The sequence below is a fragment of the Excalfactoria chinensis genome, chromosome 6 (assembly GCF_039878825.1).
Source record: "Excalfactoria chinensis isolate bCotChi1 chromosome 6, bCotChi1.hap2, whole genome shotgun sequence".
Taxonomy (NCBI): Eukaryota; Metazoa; Chordata; class Aves; order Galliformes; family Phasianidae; genus Excalfactoria; species Excalfactoria chinensis.
In genome coordinates, this window is record NC_092830.1 from 3408910 (window position 1) to 3428717 (window position 19808).

Here is a 19808-nt window from a genome sequence, read left to right on the forward strand (position 1 = left end):
GTATTGTACCTGCTACAACTAGAAAAACAGAACAAAAACGAATTGCTTGGGCCCATAGAACTATTGATTGCATTTCCCAATCTAAAGCTCATCCAGGCTTCTTCCTTTTATACCCTGTATTTATCTTTTTTGTCTTTTGACTAACAATTATGAAATGATGTGCTATGTAAAGTATTCCAGAATCCAGTCAGTAATGCTTTTTTAGGAGCCAGTGAAGTAAGTGTGCTGTTTTAAAGGACTACACAGCTTATTCTTCTAGGTAGATGTTCTGTCCTTGACTTATGTTTCTTGCTGAGATTAAACACTCAATGATTTGCAAGTATTTCTTCTGGCACTGTTTTTCTAAGAAGAACTTTTGGTTAAATGCTCATTTATAGTTGTGAAGGGAGAATAAGCAAGCTGATAAAATCCAGTTCATGCCAAAATGGGGAGAAGTCATCAGACCAGAACTAAAACAGTAAAATTAAATGACAGAGATTGTATCATGCGACTTAATTACTCTCGAGATATTTTCTGACAGCTTCATGCAAAGCATAATGAGGACAAGATGTTACCTTTACTGAGATGATAAAACACTGTTAACGATGGGTTCCAGATGTTTCAGGTTAACAGTTGTTTTCACATCTGAGAAGGAGCAATGAAATGAAGCCCATCTTTGGTGGTTTACATTATTGCTCTGAACACATCAAGAAATTACTCTTTTGTGGAGCACATAAGCTAATTTAGGTAGGAGTTTAACATGTACTGCATTTATGCTCGGTGCAGAGATGGTTTTGTTTATTTGTATTACTATTTATCTTAAACCTTTTATTTTCCTTCTTCTCCATTGCCACACTGGGGACTCAACGTCTATTTCTTCTTAGTAAGAACTTGTGATTAGCAACTTGTGTAGAAGCAACACGAGCACTGTTTCTGCCCCAGTTCAATGTGCTCGGGAGGATACCCTGCTCCTTTCCGTCTTCTTCTACTCTCTTGCTTCAAATTTACATTTGTGTGAGCAAACTCACTTTGGTTTTAAACATCTGTTTCTCTTACATGGGTCAAGATGCTGTATCATCTGTTCTAAGTACATGAAAAACCTATCAGAGACTTACATTCGTTTCTTCAGATTCCCAGGTACCTGATCCTATTTATGATGGTGCAAATGTTAGTCATGTTTTCCTTTCAAAGAGCATAAAGAACAATGTTAAACTTGGAAATGGACAAACATTCTTATTATTGTTTAGCTTTGTAGGTCACCCAGCTAATGAGCAGAAGCTCCATATAGCCAAATGTTTTGTGCTATGGAAGGGGGACAGGGTTTAATTCATTCTGTGTCACTGTAACAAGCAATTGAACCAAACTGCAAAGCACTTTTAGAAGTGACAATGCATGCATATGGCAGCAAGAGCAAAAATGTCTGGTAGATTTACCAAATGCACTTGGACGTCTTTTGGTGCAGTATTTTCTTGCCTGTCAGTATGATATATTAGAAATGTTATAAACATTACAGTTATTGTGGCTTTGAGAACAACAGTAGCAGTGTTGGTGCTTGGGAATATGAAACTTAGGGCTTTAAAGAAGAATCATTCTCAAAAGCAGTTTATCCATTTAAGATCCTCTCACTATGGTTAATTAGGATATAAGTCCTAAAACAACTTTCTTCAGGGTCATTGTTCATTCCAGTTACTTAGGAACTTTAGTACTTGCCATGAACAACTCATAAATCTTGTCCCCCCTTCTGCTTTTATCTTGCTCTTTCATCTACCTACTTATTTCCACAGTAAGATCTATTACAGTCAATATGTCTACATATTTAAATGATAGAAGCTTATTTATGTCAAAATTAATCAAGTATTTTTTACAGGTTAGACTTATTTACGCGTTTTCTTGCAGAACGTTTGAAATTTGGAATATTCGTGGAAATTAGAACTGTTAATCAGAAGTTGTTAGTGACTTTTATTTTATGGTGAAGCTTTTGACCTGGAAATACCATATAAGTATTAGAAAGAATGTCAGTTCTTAAACAAAAGCCAGTCCTTCTGAACAGAAAAACCTTTTCTTTGAAACTTCAATTAATTGATAGTTATAAAAGTTGAAAATAAAATGCAAAATTATTTTTAAATATTATAAACTGAAATATTCTCCTTGACCAGCTTCCATATATGTATATGGATCATCTATTCAGTTATTTTTTTCCTGACTTGAATGATTTACTGAATTTTTTGCTGGGGTAAAACCAATGAAATTTCACATCTGTCAGGTCATGAGATACCCTTTTATTTTGTCTGTTCTAAAACTGTATTGAAGTCTTGTTCTGAACAAAGATCTTGAACTATAATCTGGCTTGTCCAGTAGTAATCCTGTTTTCATTTACAAACGTTTTCTTAGCTTTAAGTCACGGCAGTACGGTTTTCACTATTTGAATTACAAGACATATTGTTTGTTTGCAATTGTTCAGACTTATCTTCCACTTGCACAAAGCAGTAATATGCACGTACTGAGAGAGCAGGTGTCTTGAGTTGTAGGTTCTAAATGTGGCTTATGTGCCACATCAGAGAACTTGCATAAAATTCTGATTCTAATGCTTTCAACCATCAAAATTTCCATTGATGGATAATTTTGACTTGCAAATGGTTTCCACTTCTATATTGCTTTTTCTTTTAATTCCTTTTAAGATGAATTTTGTATCCAAAGTATTATTTCCCCCAGCCTCACATGCTTCTTTGAATGTTATACGTGTTCAGCACTGTACCTCCCAGCTTAATGAGCTTATTGGAAACATCTCTATGTGGATGTCATCCTGGCCAAAGCTTTTTAATAGCAGTGCTATTCTATGCACCACTCTTGTCTTATTGTCTACCTCTGGAATATGATCTGTCAGTGTTGCATCAAAATTGGTTGTACAAAGCTGGGAAGGAGCTATGTAAAAACTTTTAAATTCTGTTTTTCAACTTTGTCTTTTTACAGAGAACTTAAGCAAAAAAATCTCACCATGAAGTTCATTTGTGTAATTGGCTTGATAAAAGCTTGGTCTTCTATGTTTTCTCATGTCTGTACTGCCCTTGGAAGTAGTCATGAGGAGCACAGACTTAAGATGGCTGGAGTTGTGAGAACATAAGCAGATCCTGGGAGGGCTTTTGATCTCTTATCCTCTCCTTTCACAGACCAGCTTTCTTATCTTTTCCCTTGATATCGGTTTCATTTGCATATTGGAAGATTTTCTCTTTCCTTTTGGAATTCAGAAATTCAAATTCAGTAAATCGAAGTATGAGGATTTAAATGGGAGGTGAGTAACTGATACGGTTAAGAAGAATTGCTTGCAAATGATGCCCACAAGCTGGAATTTCCTTTTCTTTTTCCTCTGTTGCTTGCATGATCAGGATCAAATGAATGCAGGTATTTTGCCTGCCTGGAGAAAGTATGGTGAGCATTGTCCAGCTTTTTAGGAAACTGCCAAGTGTTTCAGTTTTCACACACAACTCTGTATTGGTGACTGTTGTACTAGAGCAGAGCTGTCTCTCTTTGGTGACTCAGCCAGAATCAAAGCTTAAATCAGCTTTTTTACTTCATATACATATATATTTTTTGCTTGTGTTACACCATCCTACAGTTTCTAGCCCAGTCATGCTTCTCAAGTAAGCTATTCCTGTGTGTGCTTTACTGATTGGACAAATGTTAATATTTCAAGAAGTACAGTAAGGTTTTAACATCTACTTTGCAATAGTTGCATCATACATCTATCACAAAAGTTTATTGACAATTTGTGTGGATGGCTTTTTCACACCTAACAGGAATAAAAATACACTTCCATTTATATGATAAAGAGGTGAATGTATCCTGCAGGAGTAATATTTGTAATAAAGTTCCCTATTTGGATTAGCATATTGATACTCTTTCAAAGACTGCTAGTTTCTTATCTGAAGACTTCTCCATGAATATGCTTATTTCCATGCTCTAAGGGCTGGTCTGACACTCCTTGGATTATAGAATCATAGAATCATTGGAACAACTTGGGTAAGAAGGGAAGGGACCTCTAAGATCCTCTAGTTCCAAGCCCCATGCCACAGACAGGGTTGCCACCTACTAGATCAGACACCATCCAACCTGGTCTTTAAAACCTCCAAGGCTAGGACATCTACAGCCTTTCCGGGCAGACAGTTCTAGCACATTTCACCCTGGCATATATTCTACATCTCCCATCCATTAGTTGCCCTGTCCTGTCACTATCTAGGCACGTAAAAAGTTACTTTCAGAGTTACCTGCATGTCAACTAACTGCAGCAGTGTCTAAGTTGCTTATACAGGCCTGGAAATGTTTTTTCCTTGTTTGCTTTTTTGGTTTGTTTGTTTGTTTTTAACTTAAAAATAATAATAACTTTTGTGAAACTTTCTATTTTCCTGTCATCCCAAGATAAAAGATCCCAAGAGAAAAATGCCATTATGAAGAGTATTTGCCTTGTTTATGGAGGGTATTCCCTGCACCTTCCCTTCACTTTAACCAGACCACTGAGGCTTCCAACTTAGGTCAGTGCGAGCAATGTAAAAGGATATATTCTTGCCCCTAAATTTTTATTCACTTACTGATAAATAAGTAGGTAAACTGCACTCACAGGATATGGTTGAGGAAGACATTGAAAATAGAATGGGAAACTGTTCCATTTTTTAAATGACCTACTTTTCAGAAGCTGTTTGGATGAGAAAAACTAAGGGGTAGTAGGAGAAGCTGAATACAGGACAGCCCATCTCTAAATAAAAGTTCAAATGTATGCATTTATATGAGGTGAAATTAGAAACATACAAGATTAAATGCCTTTATTGCACTGTCTTTTCTTCCCTGATAGGCAACAATGATATACAAAGAGAAGAGAGAGTTTGAAATCTGTTTTCCTTCTGGCTAATGCATTGTATATGCTGATCTGAAAGTAAGGAAAGAAAGAAACCAGTGCTGTGCTTTGAGGAGACATTAACAGACAAATTTATAGCTCTATTATACCAGTGGTGTATTCAGGCAAGTAATGCAAACGCCTATCTTTTATGTGCTGCACTGCTTGTTAGCGAATGCGGCGTAAATATTTTGACAGTGAGTATAAAAGGCTTTTACAGTATTTGATAGTCTGGATGTAGAATGAACTTTAAAGGAGACAATTAATGGGTGTATTTTCAGCAAAGTGCATAGGGAATTAGCTCTGAGCCACACTGGTAACAATGGATGTAGCACGTCTGATTTTTCTGTAGATCTGAAGGAAAATACCCATTATAACTGTATTACTCATTTAGATAGGATTTTGAAAGATCCCTGAGAGTGGAGGGCACTCGTTTCCTTCTGAATTTCAGTAGCATTTTAATTGCTTCAAGGCATCTTTGCTTCAGGGAATTAAGGAAGCTTCTGAGATTTAAGCTTTCCTTATTTTAAGGGCTGATCCTGACAGGGCAGAGAGAAGAACCTGTATTATAAATCAAAACAAAACATCAGTACTGTGTGTTTATTCCTATGACACTTCCTCTTGGTGGATTTCTCCTGTAAGTAAAGGCAAAGGGTACTTCTATTCACCGTATGTCTTCAAGGAGAGCTTGTTCAAAAGCATAGCATGTTATTAATATTCCTCATCCTTGCCTGAAGGGATCTCTTGCCATCAGAAATGTGTTATTCCTCTGAGCCTTCATTTTCTATACATATCTGTAGCCCAGAACACGCTGTCTATGCTGAGCAAGGCTTACAGGGGAAGGAGCTGAAATTCATTGAGGTGTGTTTCCCAATGCTGTGTATATCTTCTATCTACCCGGATGGTTAAGAGAAACAATGATGAAGAATGCATAGTGAACTCCTGCTTACTTTTCCATAGTACAGATTTATCTCTATTTCAGGCATTCTACTTGATACATTGCTGCTGAGTTTGCACAGTGGAAAAGGTGGTGAGTCTGGAATAAAGAAAAATGTCTGCAGAAGCTTCCTAACCGGTGCCTTTTCACTTTGCCTCTGTAACTCAGTAATATCTGGTCTTTTCCTGACCACAAAGTACCAGAAACCTGTCAATGAAATCCCTGGTGTACTTGAAATTTACTTTCTACCAGTTACTTTCTAAGTACACCCCAGTTTTCCCTCCCATTGTTGCTCTTTGCGTACAGGAAGGTTTTCATTTCTTTCAACTAATGTTACATTTCATTCAACCTGTATTTTAAGTTTTGCTTCAAGTGGTATATTGCCAGTCTTTCTCTCTTATCAGCACAGAGCCTATAGACCCTTCTTTGAGAACTGTTATGGATGCTGTATTTTTTATTGGAACTTAAATCAGATTTCCAACATGAAGGACAACAATAAATATCTGTGTTATCATCACCTGTATGTAGGAAAAGCATTTCATAGGAACTCTGCAATCCTGGACTTTTGGTCTCTTGTTGTAGCACTTGTGGTAAGGTTTTGAAAAGAAAACTGACACCTCAACTGTTAACATGATGGTGTGTGGCATTTTATTTTATTTATTATTATTTTAATACCTGGACATTTATTTTGATGCCTGAATGGGAGTAGAACTATTTTGAAGGTCTAGTCCCATATGAATGTATTCTGCATTAACAGCAGATGGTGAATGGCTTCAACAGCTTTCTTTCTATTACCAGCAGTCTTTGATTTACTCCCTTGCTTTGCTTTTCAGTCTTTATTGCCTCTGTTCTGAAACAGCAGATATAGAGCTATCGTTATGTCTCAGCCATAGCTTTTCTCACACAATACTACCGATTTCTTCTTTTGCTATTTGTTTTTGGTTTTTTTCTTTTTGTAGCATATTTAAAAAACAAAGTTGGTATAAAAGGAAGGAGAAAGAGAAAATTAAACCTTTTTAATAACCTGGTACACAGCAAGATCCCACTGCTGAAAATACTTGTGCATAATACTAAATTGTGCAAGCTGATTCTGCTGTAAATGCCAGAGATATGATTTAGGCACATACAAGGTCTACTCTGAAAATACTGCTTCAAGTTTTTTTATCTTGGGCCACAACATCAGAGGTGGATGTTGGGGTGGTCTGGCAGTGGAGGTTGAACCCTTCTTGCCAATATTCTGTTATGTTTGGATGTCAGGTGACTGATGGAGCAAAGGGGCGCTCTGACAAAATGGTGTCTGATGCGGCAGTGTATCTGAAGCAAAGGTGTGACGGCTGAATTCCTTCGTGTAGAAAAAATATCACCCGCTGGCATTCACTGATGCTTGCTCACATTTATGTGTGGACCAAACTGTGGATGTGAGTGCAGTGAGGCAGTAGGTGATGTGTTTCAGAAGTGATGGCAACAACGTTGGGTCAGCTCTACTGGCACAGGTTTTTAAGAGCGTGGCATGCAGGCTGTTGTTCATTGCTGCTCAGAGCGCTTAGATAATGGTAGTGACTATGTTGAAAAACAGTGTTTTACAGGCAACCATTTATCAAACAGTGTTACTATGTTCTTTTTAGCTTCTGTAGTTTTTATGGAAATAAATAGGAGGTATTACTTCTCAGATGACGTACATGCATTCTGCGCTATTCTATTTCAGCTACAGATCAGTCCACAAGCCACTGTAACCGGCAACAAAGTTCTTTAAACTGTATGTGACATTGGTAGTCTCAAGGATAACATAAAGAACTCACTCTAAACTTTATAGGGTTTTTTTTTGGATGAATTATGGCCTTCCCAATGAACACCACTAATGTGTTCAGTTAACTTCAGAGTTCACATGGAGAATTGCACCCGTGGGAGAGAACTGAAAAGGGCTACCTGAGGAAACTTGCTTTGAGTGATATAGAGACTGCTTTTCTTTGAGCATGAACTATAGCTTCGGTTCTTGCACTGAGGGAAGCAATCACTTCACCTTCCCTGCTTTTATTCTTTCTATATTTCTATGTGACTGAAAGAGTTGTATGATTGACCTTTTCCTAGGCCGGAGGTAGTGGCTACTGTCATGCATTTGAACATCTATTTTGAGCCTTTTCTGTCCCACCTTATTAGGGAATATTTATTAAGCATCCAAAAAAAGAAAGAAGTGAGCTTTATTTTAGTCCTTAGTTCCCCAGCTTCACTTTTCCTCTTAGCTAGTGTTTGTGAGTTGTGTATATTGTCATTGGTTGTGGTCTCCAGAATCCACAACCCTCCTCTTCAGTTAGTTTCATAGAATTGCATTCTTGTAAGCTGTTCTTGTTCTTCCTCTCAGTGGTTTATACTACTGCTGGTATGCCGTCACTGACTGTCAGACAGCTTTACCCAGATGGGAATCATACACAAAAGGAGCAGGAGATTTTTCTGGAGAATTTGTGGCCCTGGTTCATCATGGGTTCCAAATAAAATAAGTGATGTTTGTAATGATTTCAGTTGTAGATTACCTTAGGTTTCTTTTTCTTTTCTTTTTTTTTTTTTGCACTGTGCATACACAAAGTACACATTGAACTTAACTACCACTGTCAGGAAGGAGGTTACATTGCTGTGGATCTTATGTCCTTTTTAAATCCCTGTTTTCTGGTGTTGTTACTGCATGAACAGGTTCAAGTGCTTTTACACTGGCACAATCACTGTTTACTTTATGATATTGTACTACTTTTTAATACATGCTCTTGGCTCAGGTACTGAATATTTTCCTTTAATTGTTGCATTTTAAAGCACAAGAGGTTTTTTTTGTTTGTTTGTTTGTTTGTTTTTTTTTATGGTCTTCTCCATGCTAAATAATGTAATTTTAAACAGTTATTTGCTTACTCTGTAATTTTTAATTTTATGAAATGAATGGGTGTATTGTTGTTTGTTTTTTTTTTCTTAGAATATTCACAATAAACAGGTTTCGTGCTTCTTCTTAGCTTTTGTAGTACTTTGCCTGCTAGAGGGATGCCTTTGTGTCTCTTCATGGATCATAGAAATTGCCTGCCACAAGTCCTTGCTGAAATAATCTGGGACTCTCAAATTAATGTGGAAAGCATCTACTGAATTTTTTTTAGGTGAGCTGTGTAATCTATGTAGTAATTTGGACTAAAGAAATATAAATTCACCCCCTACTATATATTTGTCAATATTGATCTTCCATTTTTTCTCTGTATTTTCTTCACACTCCAGGACTTGTCAGCATTTGTGACAGCAAGTTTATTTCTTGTTCTTATATGCAAAATTTGAGTGAGTCCATCTCTGAAGACAGCTTTTTAAGCTGTAGTTGAGGGGTAGTTACAAGACAAGACCGAGTGGGAAGCATGTTAACCTATGGGGGGCTAATAAAAAACACAAATATTGCCAACAAAGATATATGTATTTAGAAGAGGTATAAGGGATGAGAATTCTGTTTTTTTATAGAAGTCCCTTTTAAACTTGTATTTTGATTTTTGTTTACCCTGCTATAATTCCAGTGAATATTCAGAACAAACAAACTCACGCCGGCTCATCTAAAACCGTCCGGATGCAATAGGATCTGTTTGAAATTCTAGCTTACTTTTCTCATGATATCTTTCAAAACTGATTGCCTTTACTGATGAAGTTCTGAGTAGGTTGGTTATTTATATCCAACTACGTGTTTTTATCTTTACAATCATGTAGGCAGGAAAAGCTATAACAATTTCCTCTCCTCAAATCACAGCTTTTCATGTTCAATTAAAAACTATTTTATTCCAAATGGCATGTGTGCCAAGCTCACTTACTCAGCTCCAGAAAAGGAAAAGATTGGCAAGTGCTAAGCAAATTCTTATGTAATTCAATTATTCTCTCTCAAAGTACAGTTTAGACCTGATCATGTAATTAATTGGACAACTACAGTCCTTTATGTTATTCTGCTTATTTCTTATATTTCCATGTATTTGCTTATTTGTCGTTAATGCTTGCTTGAGGTGTCACGTGTCCATATGGACTTGGGCATGTGAATTATTCATACGATGATAACCAACTAATATTAATGTTTCTGTGAGTTATGATCTAATTCCAAAGGAAATATTACCATTGTCTTGTCTGTGTTTTTAATCTTCCTTCCTAATTTTGACTGTAGAAACAGTTCACACACTTCCCTTCTTAGATGTCTTAATTTGCGTAAACAGGATAAGTCTCTTTCCTATTCATTGATTATCTGCAAATACTCATCATAGTTCAGCAAATCAATTTTTCATGAAATAGAATGCTTTTCATAATGGTAGTGAAAGCACTTTAGGCACGAATGCTCCCATAAATATTTATTTATGCCTGCATTTGTGTTGCTTTTGCTCTGGAGGTAAAATCTCTGCTGCTGAAGTGAATTCAAACTGAGGAAAAAGTGGATGAAGAGAGAGAAAGCATCAGGTAAATGCATAGTTTCTGTTGCAAGTGGGTAGATGAGCATTTCTGAGCTGTGTTTGTACCTATTATCCCTTTAATCTCAGTCAATCTCTTGGTTTAAAAAAATGCTTATGAGCGTAATAAAGATGTACTGATAATTGAGGGCAAATTATGTTTCTGTATTGACATTACACATGGTAGCAGGATGATCTCTAAAGCAATATTTCCTGTTCTATGATGTTGGCCCACAGTGCCAGAGATGGATGTTGGTGGTATGGCAGCAGAGGTGGAACCTTCCCACCAACATCCTAATTCATTTTATTGCTACGTGGCAGATGGCAGGAGAGGGGCAGTTTGACAAAATGGCCTCTGACGTGGAAGTGTATATGAAGCAAAGGTGTGGAATTAAATTCCTCCATGTGGAAGTAATGGCACCTGTTGGCATTTGTTAATTCCTGCTGAAAATTTATGATGACCAAACAAACAGCACAAGATGAGAGCATAGTGAGGTGTTTCAGCAGTGAAAACAGTGATGTGAGAGAGAAGCCACATTATGGATGACCGTGCAGGTTTTTATGGCTGTGGCATGCAGGCTTTTGCTAGTCGCTTGTGAAAACTCACAGCTAATGTTAGTGACAGTGCTGCAAATTCTGTTTTGTAGCTCTGAATTTGCTCTTTCACATAGTGTTATGGTGCTCTTTGTATTTAATGTAGTTTCCATGAGAATAAATAGGAAATGTTAGTCTTGGAGTTAACTTATATGTATTAGGTCACTGCTAGATCACATGGACATGCTTGCAGTCAATGGACATGATGTGACTTTAACAGTATAATCGGAAAATGATTTTTGATTAGTACACTGTCTTGCCTTCTTGGCAAGTTTTATCGGCTTTTTTAGTTTGGATTCATTCTTGTTATGGCATTATCTTAACAAATATTTACGTATTTCTTCTCCTGAGTTTCAATCAAGGATGTGCGTAGGATAATGCTGAGAGAAGAGTGGGAAGCTGAGATATCATTGCATAATATTTCAGAATAGTATTTTCTTGCTAATGAATGTGCTGCAAACTTTGAAGCAGACCCGGAATTTCTTGGCTGTGCCCACTAAACTCATAATAGAATCTGCAGTTGTTGTGTGATCTTAGTGTACTCTAATGAATAGGATGTTGTTTTTTTTTTTTTTTATTTCTTTCTCTGAATGATTGGTGGCATTAATAAAAAGTCATGATTGCAACAGAATCTTTAAGACTCGCGTGTCATCTACAAATTGTCATGATACGTTCTGTATATGAAAAGAAAGCTGGTAATCGGGAACAGATCAGTTGATGATTAATAACTTCTTGTTCTCTGATTTGGAATATCTATCTTTCAAAATCCTGTTCTCTCCTTAAAAACTTAAAATACTTGTTTTTAAGTATTGCAACTCTAGAATGTCTGAAGTGGGCATGTAGGTTTGTGTAATATGATGGGGTGCGTGCAGTGCATGCAAAAGGGGCTAAAAATCAAGCCGTCTGCTAGCATTTCCCTGTTTTCAAGAGGAGTCACACCTTTGATCCTCTCCTAGTCAAAACTCTATTGCTCTTCTGCAGTTTGCTGTAGACAACAGGTAGTATGTATTCTCTGAGATGCGTTATTTGAAATGGCAGGTGGAACATGGGAGGTGGCACTGAAGTGAGTTTCAGAGGGGTAGCTTACTTCTATTCAAGTACACTGGTATGTGTTGGGGCACTTGGAGTTAAAATGCTTATAATAAAGATAAGTAATCTTAATGTGTATTTTATAAAGTCGTGCATAGAACACTGATTTTGCTACTCTGGGTCAAATCTTCAGCTGGCACAAATAAATGTAATTCTCTTAGTGTTATTTACAGAAGTTTAAAGTATATGTAGCAGTGCTGCTTTACACCAAGAGAACATGTTAATTTTTTATTTCTTTTTTAAGGGACTGGCAAGGATTAGAAAGAAAAAAAATACCTTTCATATCACCAGTGATTTCCTTTTCCAGAGACCATTTAATAACTAGCACAAAGAAGAGCATTGGTGATTCTCATACTCTTACTAGAGCCTTGGAAAGCCGAAGTTTTTTTTGACTTCAGCTCAAGCAGTTTTAAGTGTTCATGTAAGGGTTTCACAGATGTTAATTTCTCTAAGCCACTCCAGGAGTGAGCAGTGCCACTCCTTTTCTACTTCTTTTGCGAATAGCATAGTATTTTTGAAGGTGTCAAAGAAGACTTTCAGTGTTGCGATCAGCACCCAATGTAGAATTGAACCATCGAACAGTAAAATAATAGGAAGATAGAGAAGGGTGGGGGAAAGAAACTGTGCTGTTTGAGAGTCAGGAGAGAATAAGGGAGGCAAGTATCTGGCTAATAGCTTATTATGCTATCTTTAGTAGAAAAGAGAAAAAAAAAAACAAAAAACAAACAAAAAAGAACTTGGCTGTGAGCTATGTAGGTTTTCTCACCTACTCAATGATTTAAAGTGCCCAGAACAAATATGCACTTTGGCAAGGAAGACAGCATCATGTGGAAGCCTGCCATGTTTAGCTCTACTGGTGGGAGCTGAGAGCGGGTGAACAGATTGTTTGGTATTAAACGAATCGATACTAAAAGAATTTGATATTGTATACCTGATAGTCATCGTCATTCAAGGCCTACGAGAGTCCTGAGAATACTGTGGTATAATGTGACACAATGCAAAGCAGTTTTTGTTTGGGTTTTATAAACAAGTTTTTGTAGCTGCAAAATTGCCTAGGTCAACTCGTTCCTCATCAGAGCTGTGTAACCATCCATGCACAGCTTAGGCTTAGATAGGGGTAATTGTAACATCACCCAGCTTCTATCCCCAAAGATAGCAGTGTGTTTTTAACGTAGAATTATTGTGTAAATGTTGGTTATTGGAACTAATATGCCATTTATTGCTGAAGGAATGACTTGTTCTTTCCTTCACCATTAGATGCTGTGAATTCATTAGGGTTATATATATCTCATCTCCATTTGTTTCTAGAAAAGATTTTTCAGGGAAGTTGGCATTGTAGTAGCAATAAAAATCTTATTGTGTATTTAAATTAGGTCAGTTTAAAGACTAGATTTTTGCCTTAACAAAGAGCTGGATACCTTGACACGTGGCACCTGGTATATGGCTCTATGTAATATGCTGTATAATATGGATTCATACTTAAGCTGTCTTTTCCTTTGAGCAGAGTTTGAGAGGTACTTTTAACAGTTCATCTTGGATTTCTCCCAGTAAATCTGTTTTTTGTATTGCAAAATATAGTAATTGACACTGATGACGGAGCAGTTGCATGCTGTTTCTAAACAAGTGCATATGTTTGCATGTTTACACTGCAGGTGTAAAGATGATGTAATATTCTCCAGAGAAATATATATGTATTTGTATCTTATTCAGCAGAGCACGTATGTATACGTTTATTCTCAGTACTCAAGGTATTTCGTTAGGGATCTCTGAGCCCTTGTCAGCATTGCACCAATAAAACCGTATAAGAAACTAATTGCCTGAAGGTAGACAGAAATGGAATGAGGAAGAACTTTTCTATCTTTCTTAATAGTGCACAGTACTTGCTTTGAGGATCCGGATCTCCTCAGTCCCTTCCCACACCTCCCAGAGTAATCATTTTCTGTATGGGCTTATAATTACAGCATCCCACAGTTTGGTCTTTCAGGTAGGCTCTGACTGTCAGTTCCTGGGATATGCTTATTAATACACTAAGAAACAGTGTGGTTTTCAGCACTTGAACTCCATGGAATGTTCACTGGGATGTGTGCAGGGTTATATAATGACAGCCAGTTCCTTTAAATACAGTATGTATTGTAATATTCATGTATTTAGCTTCACAGAGAGTAACTTAGGAACATGTACATATATTATTTATTGACGTTTATGTCCTGTTTGCATCCAGGATGGCCTAACTCCACATCTGTTCTTGATTAAAGTGAGCATCTGGTATTTTACAGATAATTTATGAGACATGAGCTTATTGTCCTCTAGGCCTATCAAGCAAATTGGAACCAAACTCTCAATGTGGATAGTTAAGACATGTTTCTGATCGCACCTTTTGCATTGTACTTCAGGGTTTATCAGTTGTACCCTATTTGCAAGCAAAAGTGCCAGCAACATGAGTGCTATATCCTAGGATAGGAAGGGAAAAAAGTGGTGAGATCCAGCACAGAAGAATAAAATGGGAAAGTTGAAAGCTCTGCTGTTGTAAAACTTTCTCCTTTGCTTACTCTGAAAACCTGAATTTGTAATCCTTCTTTTGTCCTGACAAACAGGTTTGTTGTTCAGCAAAGGAATGAATTCAGGGAGGGGGAATGTAAAAACAAAAAATCCAAACAAGTAGTTGGTGATCAGGATATTGGGAGTTTTTTCTCTGACTTGTTTTCTAGCAAGTAAAACCACAGGATGACAGCTATGTACTGCAAGAGGCCTCACAAAGTTTTGTTTTCTCTGGTTTCAGAGAAAGATGCGTAACTCGTTGTTGTTCATTACGAGCCATAAGCACTTGCTCAACTATGTTTAACATATCTAATGTCCACTTCTTTGTGTATGTGCTCTGCTTAGTTCATCGCCAGGGATATTTTGATTAAAGGAGGTTATTACTCTGAACTTAAGCCTAAAAGAAGAAGGCTGAAATCGTTGTTTCTTGTGCTCCTCCATGACAGCATTTCATAGAAAAGCAAGTCCGCAAACAGATAACCTAATAAATTAATCTCTGTTAACAGTTCTGACAGCCGCAGGATTTGGTTTTATGCAATCATAGAATCACAGAATGAAAAGGACCTCAAAGATCATCTAGCTTCAACCCCCCTGCTGTGGGCAGGATTGCCAGCCTCCAGACCAAGCTGCCTAGAGACGGTTAATTTTTGCTCCTGTTTATCTATATGCATCTGAGGAAAGTTTTTGTGTAAAGAAAACCCCAGCAAAATGCTTTTTCTTCAGGCACTGGCATAGTTTTCAATCTTGAAGACCTGTTAAAACGCTTGAAAGTCAGAAGCATAGCGATACAATCACAAATATCAGCAAGATATTTCAAATTCAAATTGCATCGCCATATTGTGCTGGTTCTAATAATAATCTTTTGTACACAAACCACGTGTCTGATGTACCAGTTGTGTTTATGCACTTCCTCTGAAAGTGTTGTGGGGTGGGAATAAGCGATTCTTAACTAAATAGTTTGAAAACCTATCTAATGCAACACCATCGCATCTTCTGTAGGTAACCCTTAAATGCAGATAGCAGTTATGTAGTCTCCGTAGCTGTAACTCCTCCTACAAACATTTGAATATTAAGAAGCTAAGCAATTTTGGTTTTACTTGTTCTCTGCGTTTGTTTCATCGGTTCTACTCAGTTCTGCCAATCAGTTGTCATCTTAACTGCAGCTTCTTTCTTTGCCAGGTATTATTAGCCGCCAGGAGGCAGAAGAATTGCTGATGAATAAATCTGAAGGAACGTTCCTGGTGCGAGTCAGCGAGAAAATCTGGGGCTATGCATTGTCTTATCGCCAACAAAGTGGGTTCAAACATTTCTTGGTTGACGCTTCGGGGGATTTCTACAGCTTCTTGGGGGTAGATCCAAACCGACATGCAACGCTGACAGATCTTATTGATTTTCACAAGGTAACACTTGCTAGGTAGAGATCAATAGCTGAGTGGAGGAGATTAATAATTCAAAGAGTAACCATGTAAATTGAAACCATGCTAGAGAGAAGAAGTAAAGATAGCAAGGAAAGGAATATATATGTGTGTATGTATTCTTGAGTAAGCCTTGCTTTAACGTTTATAGTTGGTGTCTTTTGCTGCAGCTGTTCCTCCTCTTTCTCTGTTGACACCTCGTATTTGAGTTTCCTTCTAAGCAGAGTCTTAAGCAATGCATACATTCATTGGCAAAAAACAGACTAATAAGGGCTGACAGAACTAATGCTTACTGAGCTTCCTTGCTTTACAGAATTCCTTGCATAGGAAATAACACCGAAAAGGTCTTTTAATGAAATTTCAGCATTTTTCAGCCTTTGATGTGAAGGCTGTAACGTGCAAAAGCAGATGTGCTAAGTGTCATTCCTTATCATTCAAAGCAACTTTATGAGAGTAGCTTTCTTGAGGTCTTTGCTGAGTACAGATAGGTTTGAATTACTTTGCCTCTAACTCATGTTTCCTGTTTAGCAAAAGGAGACCAAATAGAAGCACTGTTTCTGTTAGTGTAGGTTATTTTTATCCTTTTACATCTTTCTCCATCCTCTTCATCAGTTATAAATCTGCTTTCTTCCCTTACCAATTCTTTCAGTTTCTCTTCTACCTCTTTCCTATTTTTCTGTCCCTTTTCTTTTTTCATCTTTTTCCCCCTTATTATTTTTTCACCCATACTTCAAATTAATTCTATTTTTTTTTGCTCTTTCATTCACAGCACTTAATTTTTACAGTATTCAGTCTCATAGACACTAAGCAGAGATGATTTTTCCTTCCATTTCCCTTCCCTTCTGAATCTGCTATTTCACTTAGTTTGCAACTTCTCTTCTGTCAAACCTACATGCTACTTCTTGTAGCTGTAATCCTTAAAGTACAACTGTTATTAGCTGTACAGTATACCTCAAGTCAGATTTTATTGGCTTCACAAAATGAAGCTGAGTTTTCCAGAATTTGCATTTTATGGAGGTAGAGGAATTATAGCGTGATATGCTTCATAGAAACATAGATGGTCATCCAGGTCAGAAAATCCCAAGCTCATTCAATTTGACTGAAAATGACTTATTTTTTCTGCTTTTGTTAGGCCTTTTCTCATCCTAGGCAATCACAGTACTAGAAAACTATCTATTTACTGACAGCAGTAGAGTACTTTTCAGAAGCAGAATAGATGTAAGTTCCCGATGTTTAAAGGTTTTTTTAGGTTTTCCCTGATAATAGTTATTAGTTCCCCCTGTATTAAGCCCATCAGAGTAGCTCCTTCACCTTTAATGTCACCACACAGTTCTCTTTTTAAGTGTCTAGCTTAACAGCTACATTAAAATTGCTCCCTTTGACAACCAGTTCTGTAAGCTTCTTATTTTCTCTCTCATATGGTTTTCTCAGAAGATTCTTTACCTGCCCATCCTGGTGCTGTATATTGTCAAGTACCTTACAGCCTTCTGGTAACTGGCAGCGCCATTGGGATTCCTCCAAATCAAAAACCGTTCTCTTGCAGCTATTGCTATGTTATAACTGTTTTTTGCCAAGAGTAGATCTTCCTAGCCCAAAAGATGCCAAAAACCCTTGAAGTTTTCTTTTCACTTATAATCAAAGTGAGCAAGGCTGGCATCACTAGTCCTTTAGTTGTTAGTGCTTACTCTTTTACAATGCCTTTATTTCAATTCAGAAAGTTAATGAGAAGAAATCACTCCACTGATTGTTAGTGGGAAGAACAAATATCTTGCAGAAAGAATGTAAATTTCCATTTTGAGTTATTTGCACCTCTGTACTGTGCAGAAAGCGGCAATAATATATCCAATGTAATTGCTAAATCCTTATATTTGCTTTCTCGTAACCTTCTCAAAACTCTTTAATTTGAGTCATAAATTTTCTGAGCTTAGCCTGGTGAGTGACTGGGATGGAACCACGTCTTAGACTAAGGGTATGATCTAAGGAAACCAGGCACCAAATTTCCGTTGTATTTTAGTGGAAACTGGATACCTTTTGAAAAATTTAGGCCTAAAACTTGGATCAAATTTTACGCTATTGCAGTAATTAACAGTGTATGTGTGAATATGCACCTTATGCAATAACAAAAATGAATTATCCTTACTCTAGAAGTAATGCGAAGGGGGTGTTATCTACTTTTTTTATTAAGTTCATTATTGTTATTCTTTAGTGATCAGTTACTAGAATTACAGGTATGTCACATGGGTATTTAATTGATGAAAAGTGGTGCTATGTTTAAAGATGATTTTCACCTTAGCAAGGTTACTATCTTTTGCTTCTCGGCCAGAAAGCTGTTACTGTTGTGTGTGAGCACCCAGCGTTGAGCTCTTGCTCAGTCTTCTTGGGAAAGTTTCCAGCATTGCAATAGCTGTGGAAGTAGCACAGTAGAACTGGTATGGCTGTTAAATTAATCATTGAGAACACCTTTTTACAGGCATCTGTATCTGTTTGTCCTAGCATAGCAACTTAGAGGTGAGTCAAATCACAGCATTTTTTGGGCATCTGCTATTTGATACTGGCACAGTTTACCACTCACGTAAATACAAAATAAAGCAAGAAGATGTATTTCCATTGCTGATGGGATCCCTTAGCTGATATTTACTTATTTTTCTCAAGTATGCTTTGTAGCTGATTACCAATCAAGTGATTTATTTTTTTTTTTTATGCTATCACCTTCTTTTCTTAGAAATCAAGGAATGATTTAGATGTCTGTGAATGATACTCTAATTGGTTTTATCTTTCTAGGAAGAAATCATCACATCCTCAGGTGGGGAGCTGCTACTGGAGCCATGTGGACAGCAGAAGAATCCACCAGACTACAGCCCTTTATTTGAGTAACCAGGACTCATAGGAATGTGTTCTGCATAGCTACAGTAATAATAGATAGCCACAAAAGTAAACACAGAAAAGTAACAGACTTTCCAAGCCACTGGTTTTGTGGCCAAAGCATATCTTTGTTAGAAGACCCCAATTATTTCTGCTTCACGTGTGATTTATCAAGATGATTCATGTTGCAAGCATTTTAAAGATGAAAAGCTACTGACAGATTACAGATGAAGACTACTTCCAGAAATTCTTAAAAGGTTGTGGCCAACTATAGTTAAAGTTGCTGTCTTAATTTTCTCGGTGTTTAAGATTCAAAATGTTAAATCCATACACTTTTAACAGGTTGAGGTATGGCTGGGAAATATTCGTCAAGCATTGTATAATGTACCAATACTGTTGAACCAGCTTTTTTTTCCAAAGCAAAATTTGTCAGTTTCTATTGATATTCTCTTCACTCAGTTGCGCTCTTTTGGAAACAAGAGATGCAGTCCTAAAATGTCCTTTTCCAGCTTGTGATAGCTTGAATGTTTAGATATAGCTTGAGTCTTGCTATCCTGCCTTTCAGTGCAGACTGATAAAGTTTGCTGCAGCAAAGACAGAACAGTCATTCCCATTCTATTTACAATTCCGTGCAGTTGAGCTGCCTTCTAAGGAATTCTCCTGTACAGAAAATGGTCAGTTTAGAATAAACTTGTTATTCTAGTGACTGCTCTTTGATTTGTAGCAACAACCACAACACGTACTGACCTTGTCATGTTCAGTTGTTTTTTTTCTGATGTACAAGATAGGTGCTGATTCCTACTTTTACTTTGCTGTGGTACTTAATATCTTCCTTGGCTGAGCTGTAAGCGGTTATTGTAACACCACATAACAAATCAACTCGGGAAACGCAGTAAGTAAGCAGAGCTAATCAGCTGGAGATGCTCTTAGTGTACAGTTCTCAGATAAGACAACCGGTCTTTTCACTGCAACTGAGTTTGTCTGAGATAGGATGTCCTTTAGGCGCCACTGATATCTTGAGATACCAAGTGACTTGGAGGCTATACAAACTGCCAAGATACCCAAGGTGTCTT

General features: G+C 37.2%; 1 protein-coding gene across 1 annotated transcript in view; it reads left to right on the forward strand.

The window, feature by feature from the left end:
• SH2D4B (SH2 domain containing 4B) overlaps positions 1–18774 on the forward strand; it is a 61566-nt gene extending 42792 nt beyond the window's left edge. The window contains exons 7-8 of the mRNA XM_072340251.1: positions 15638–15858; positions 18655–18774. Of these exons, the coding sequence (XP_072196352.1) occupies positions 15638–15858; positions 18655–18747 (314 nt within the window). The 3' untranslated portion in view covers positions 18748–18774. The remainder of the gene's footprint in view (positions 1–15637; positions 15859–18654) is intronic.
• Positions 18775–19808: the final 1034 nt, after the last annotated feature.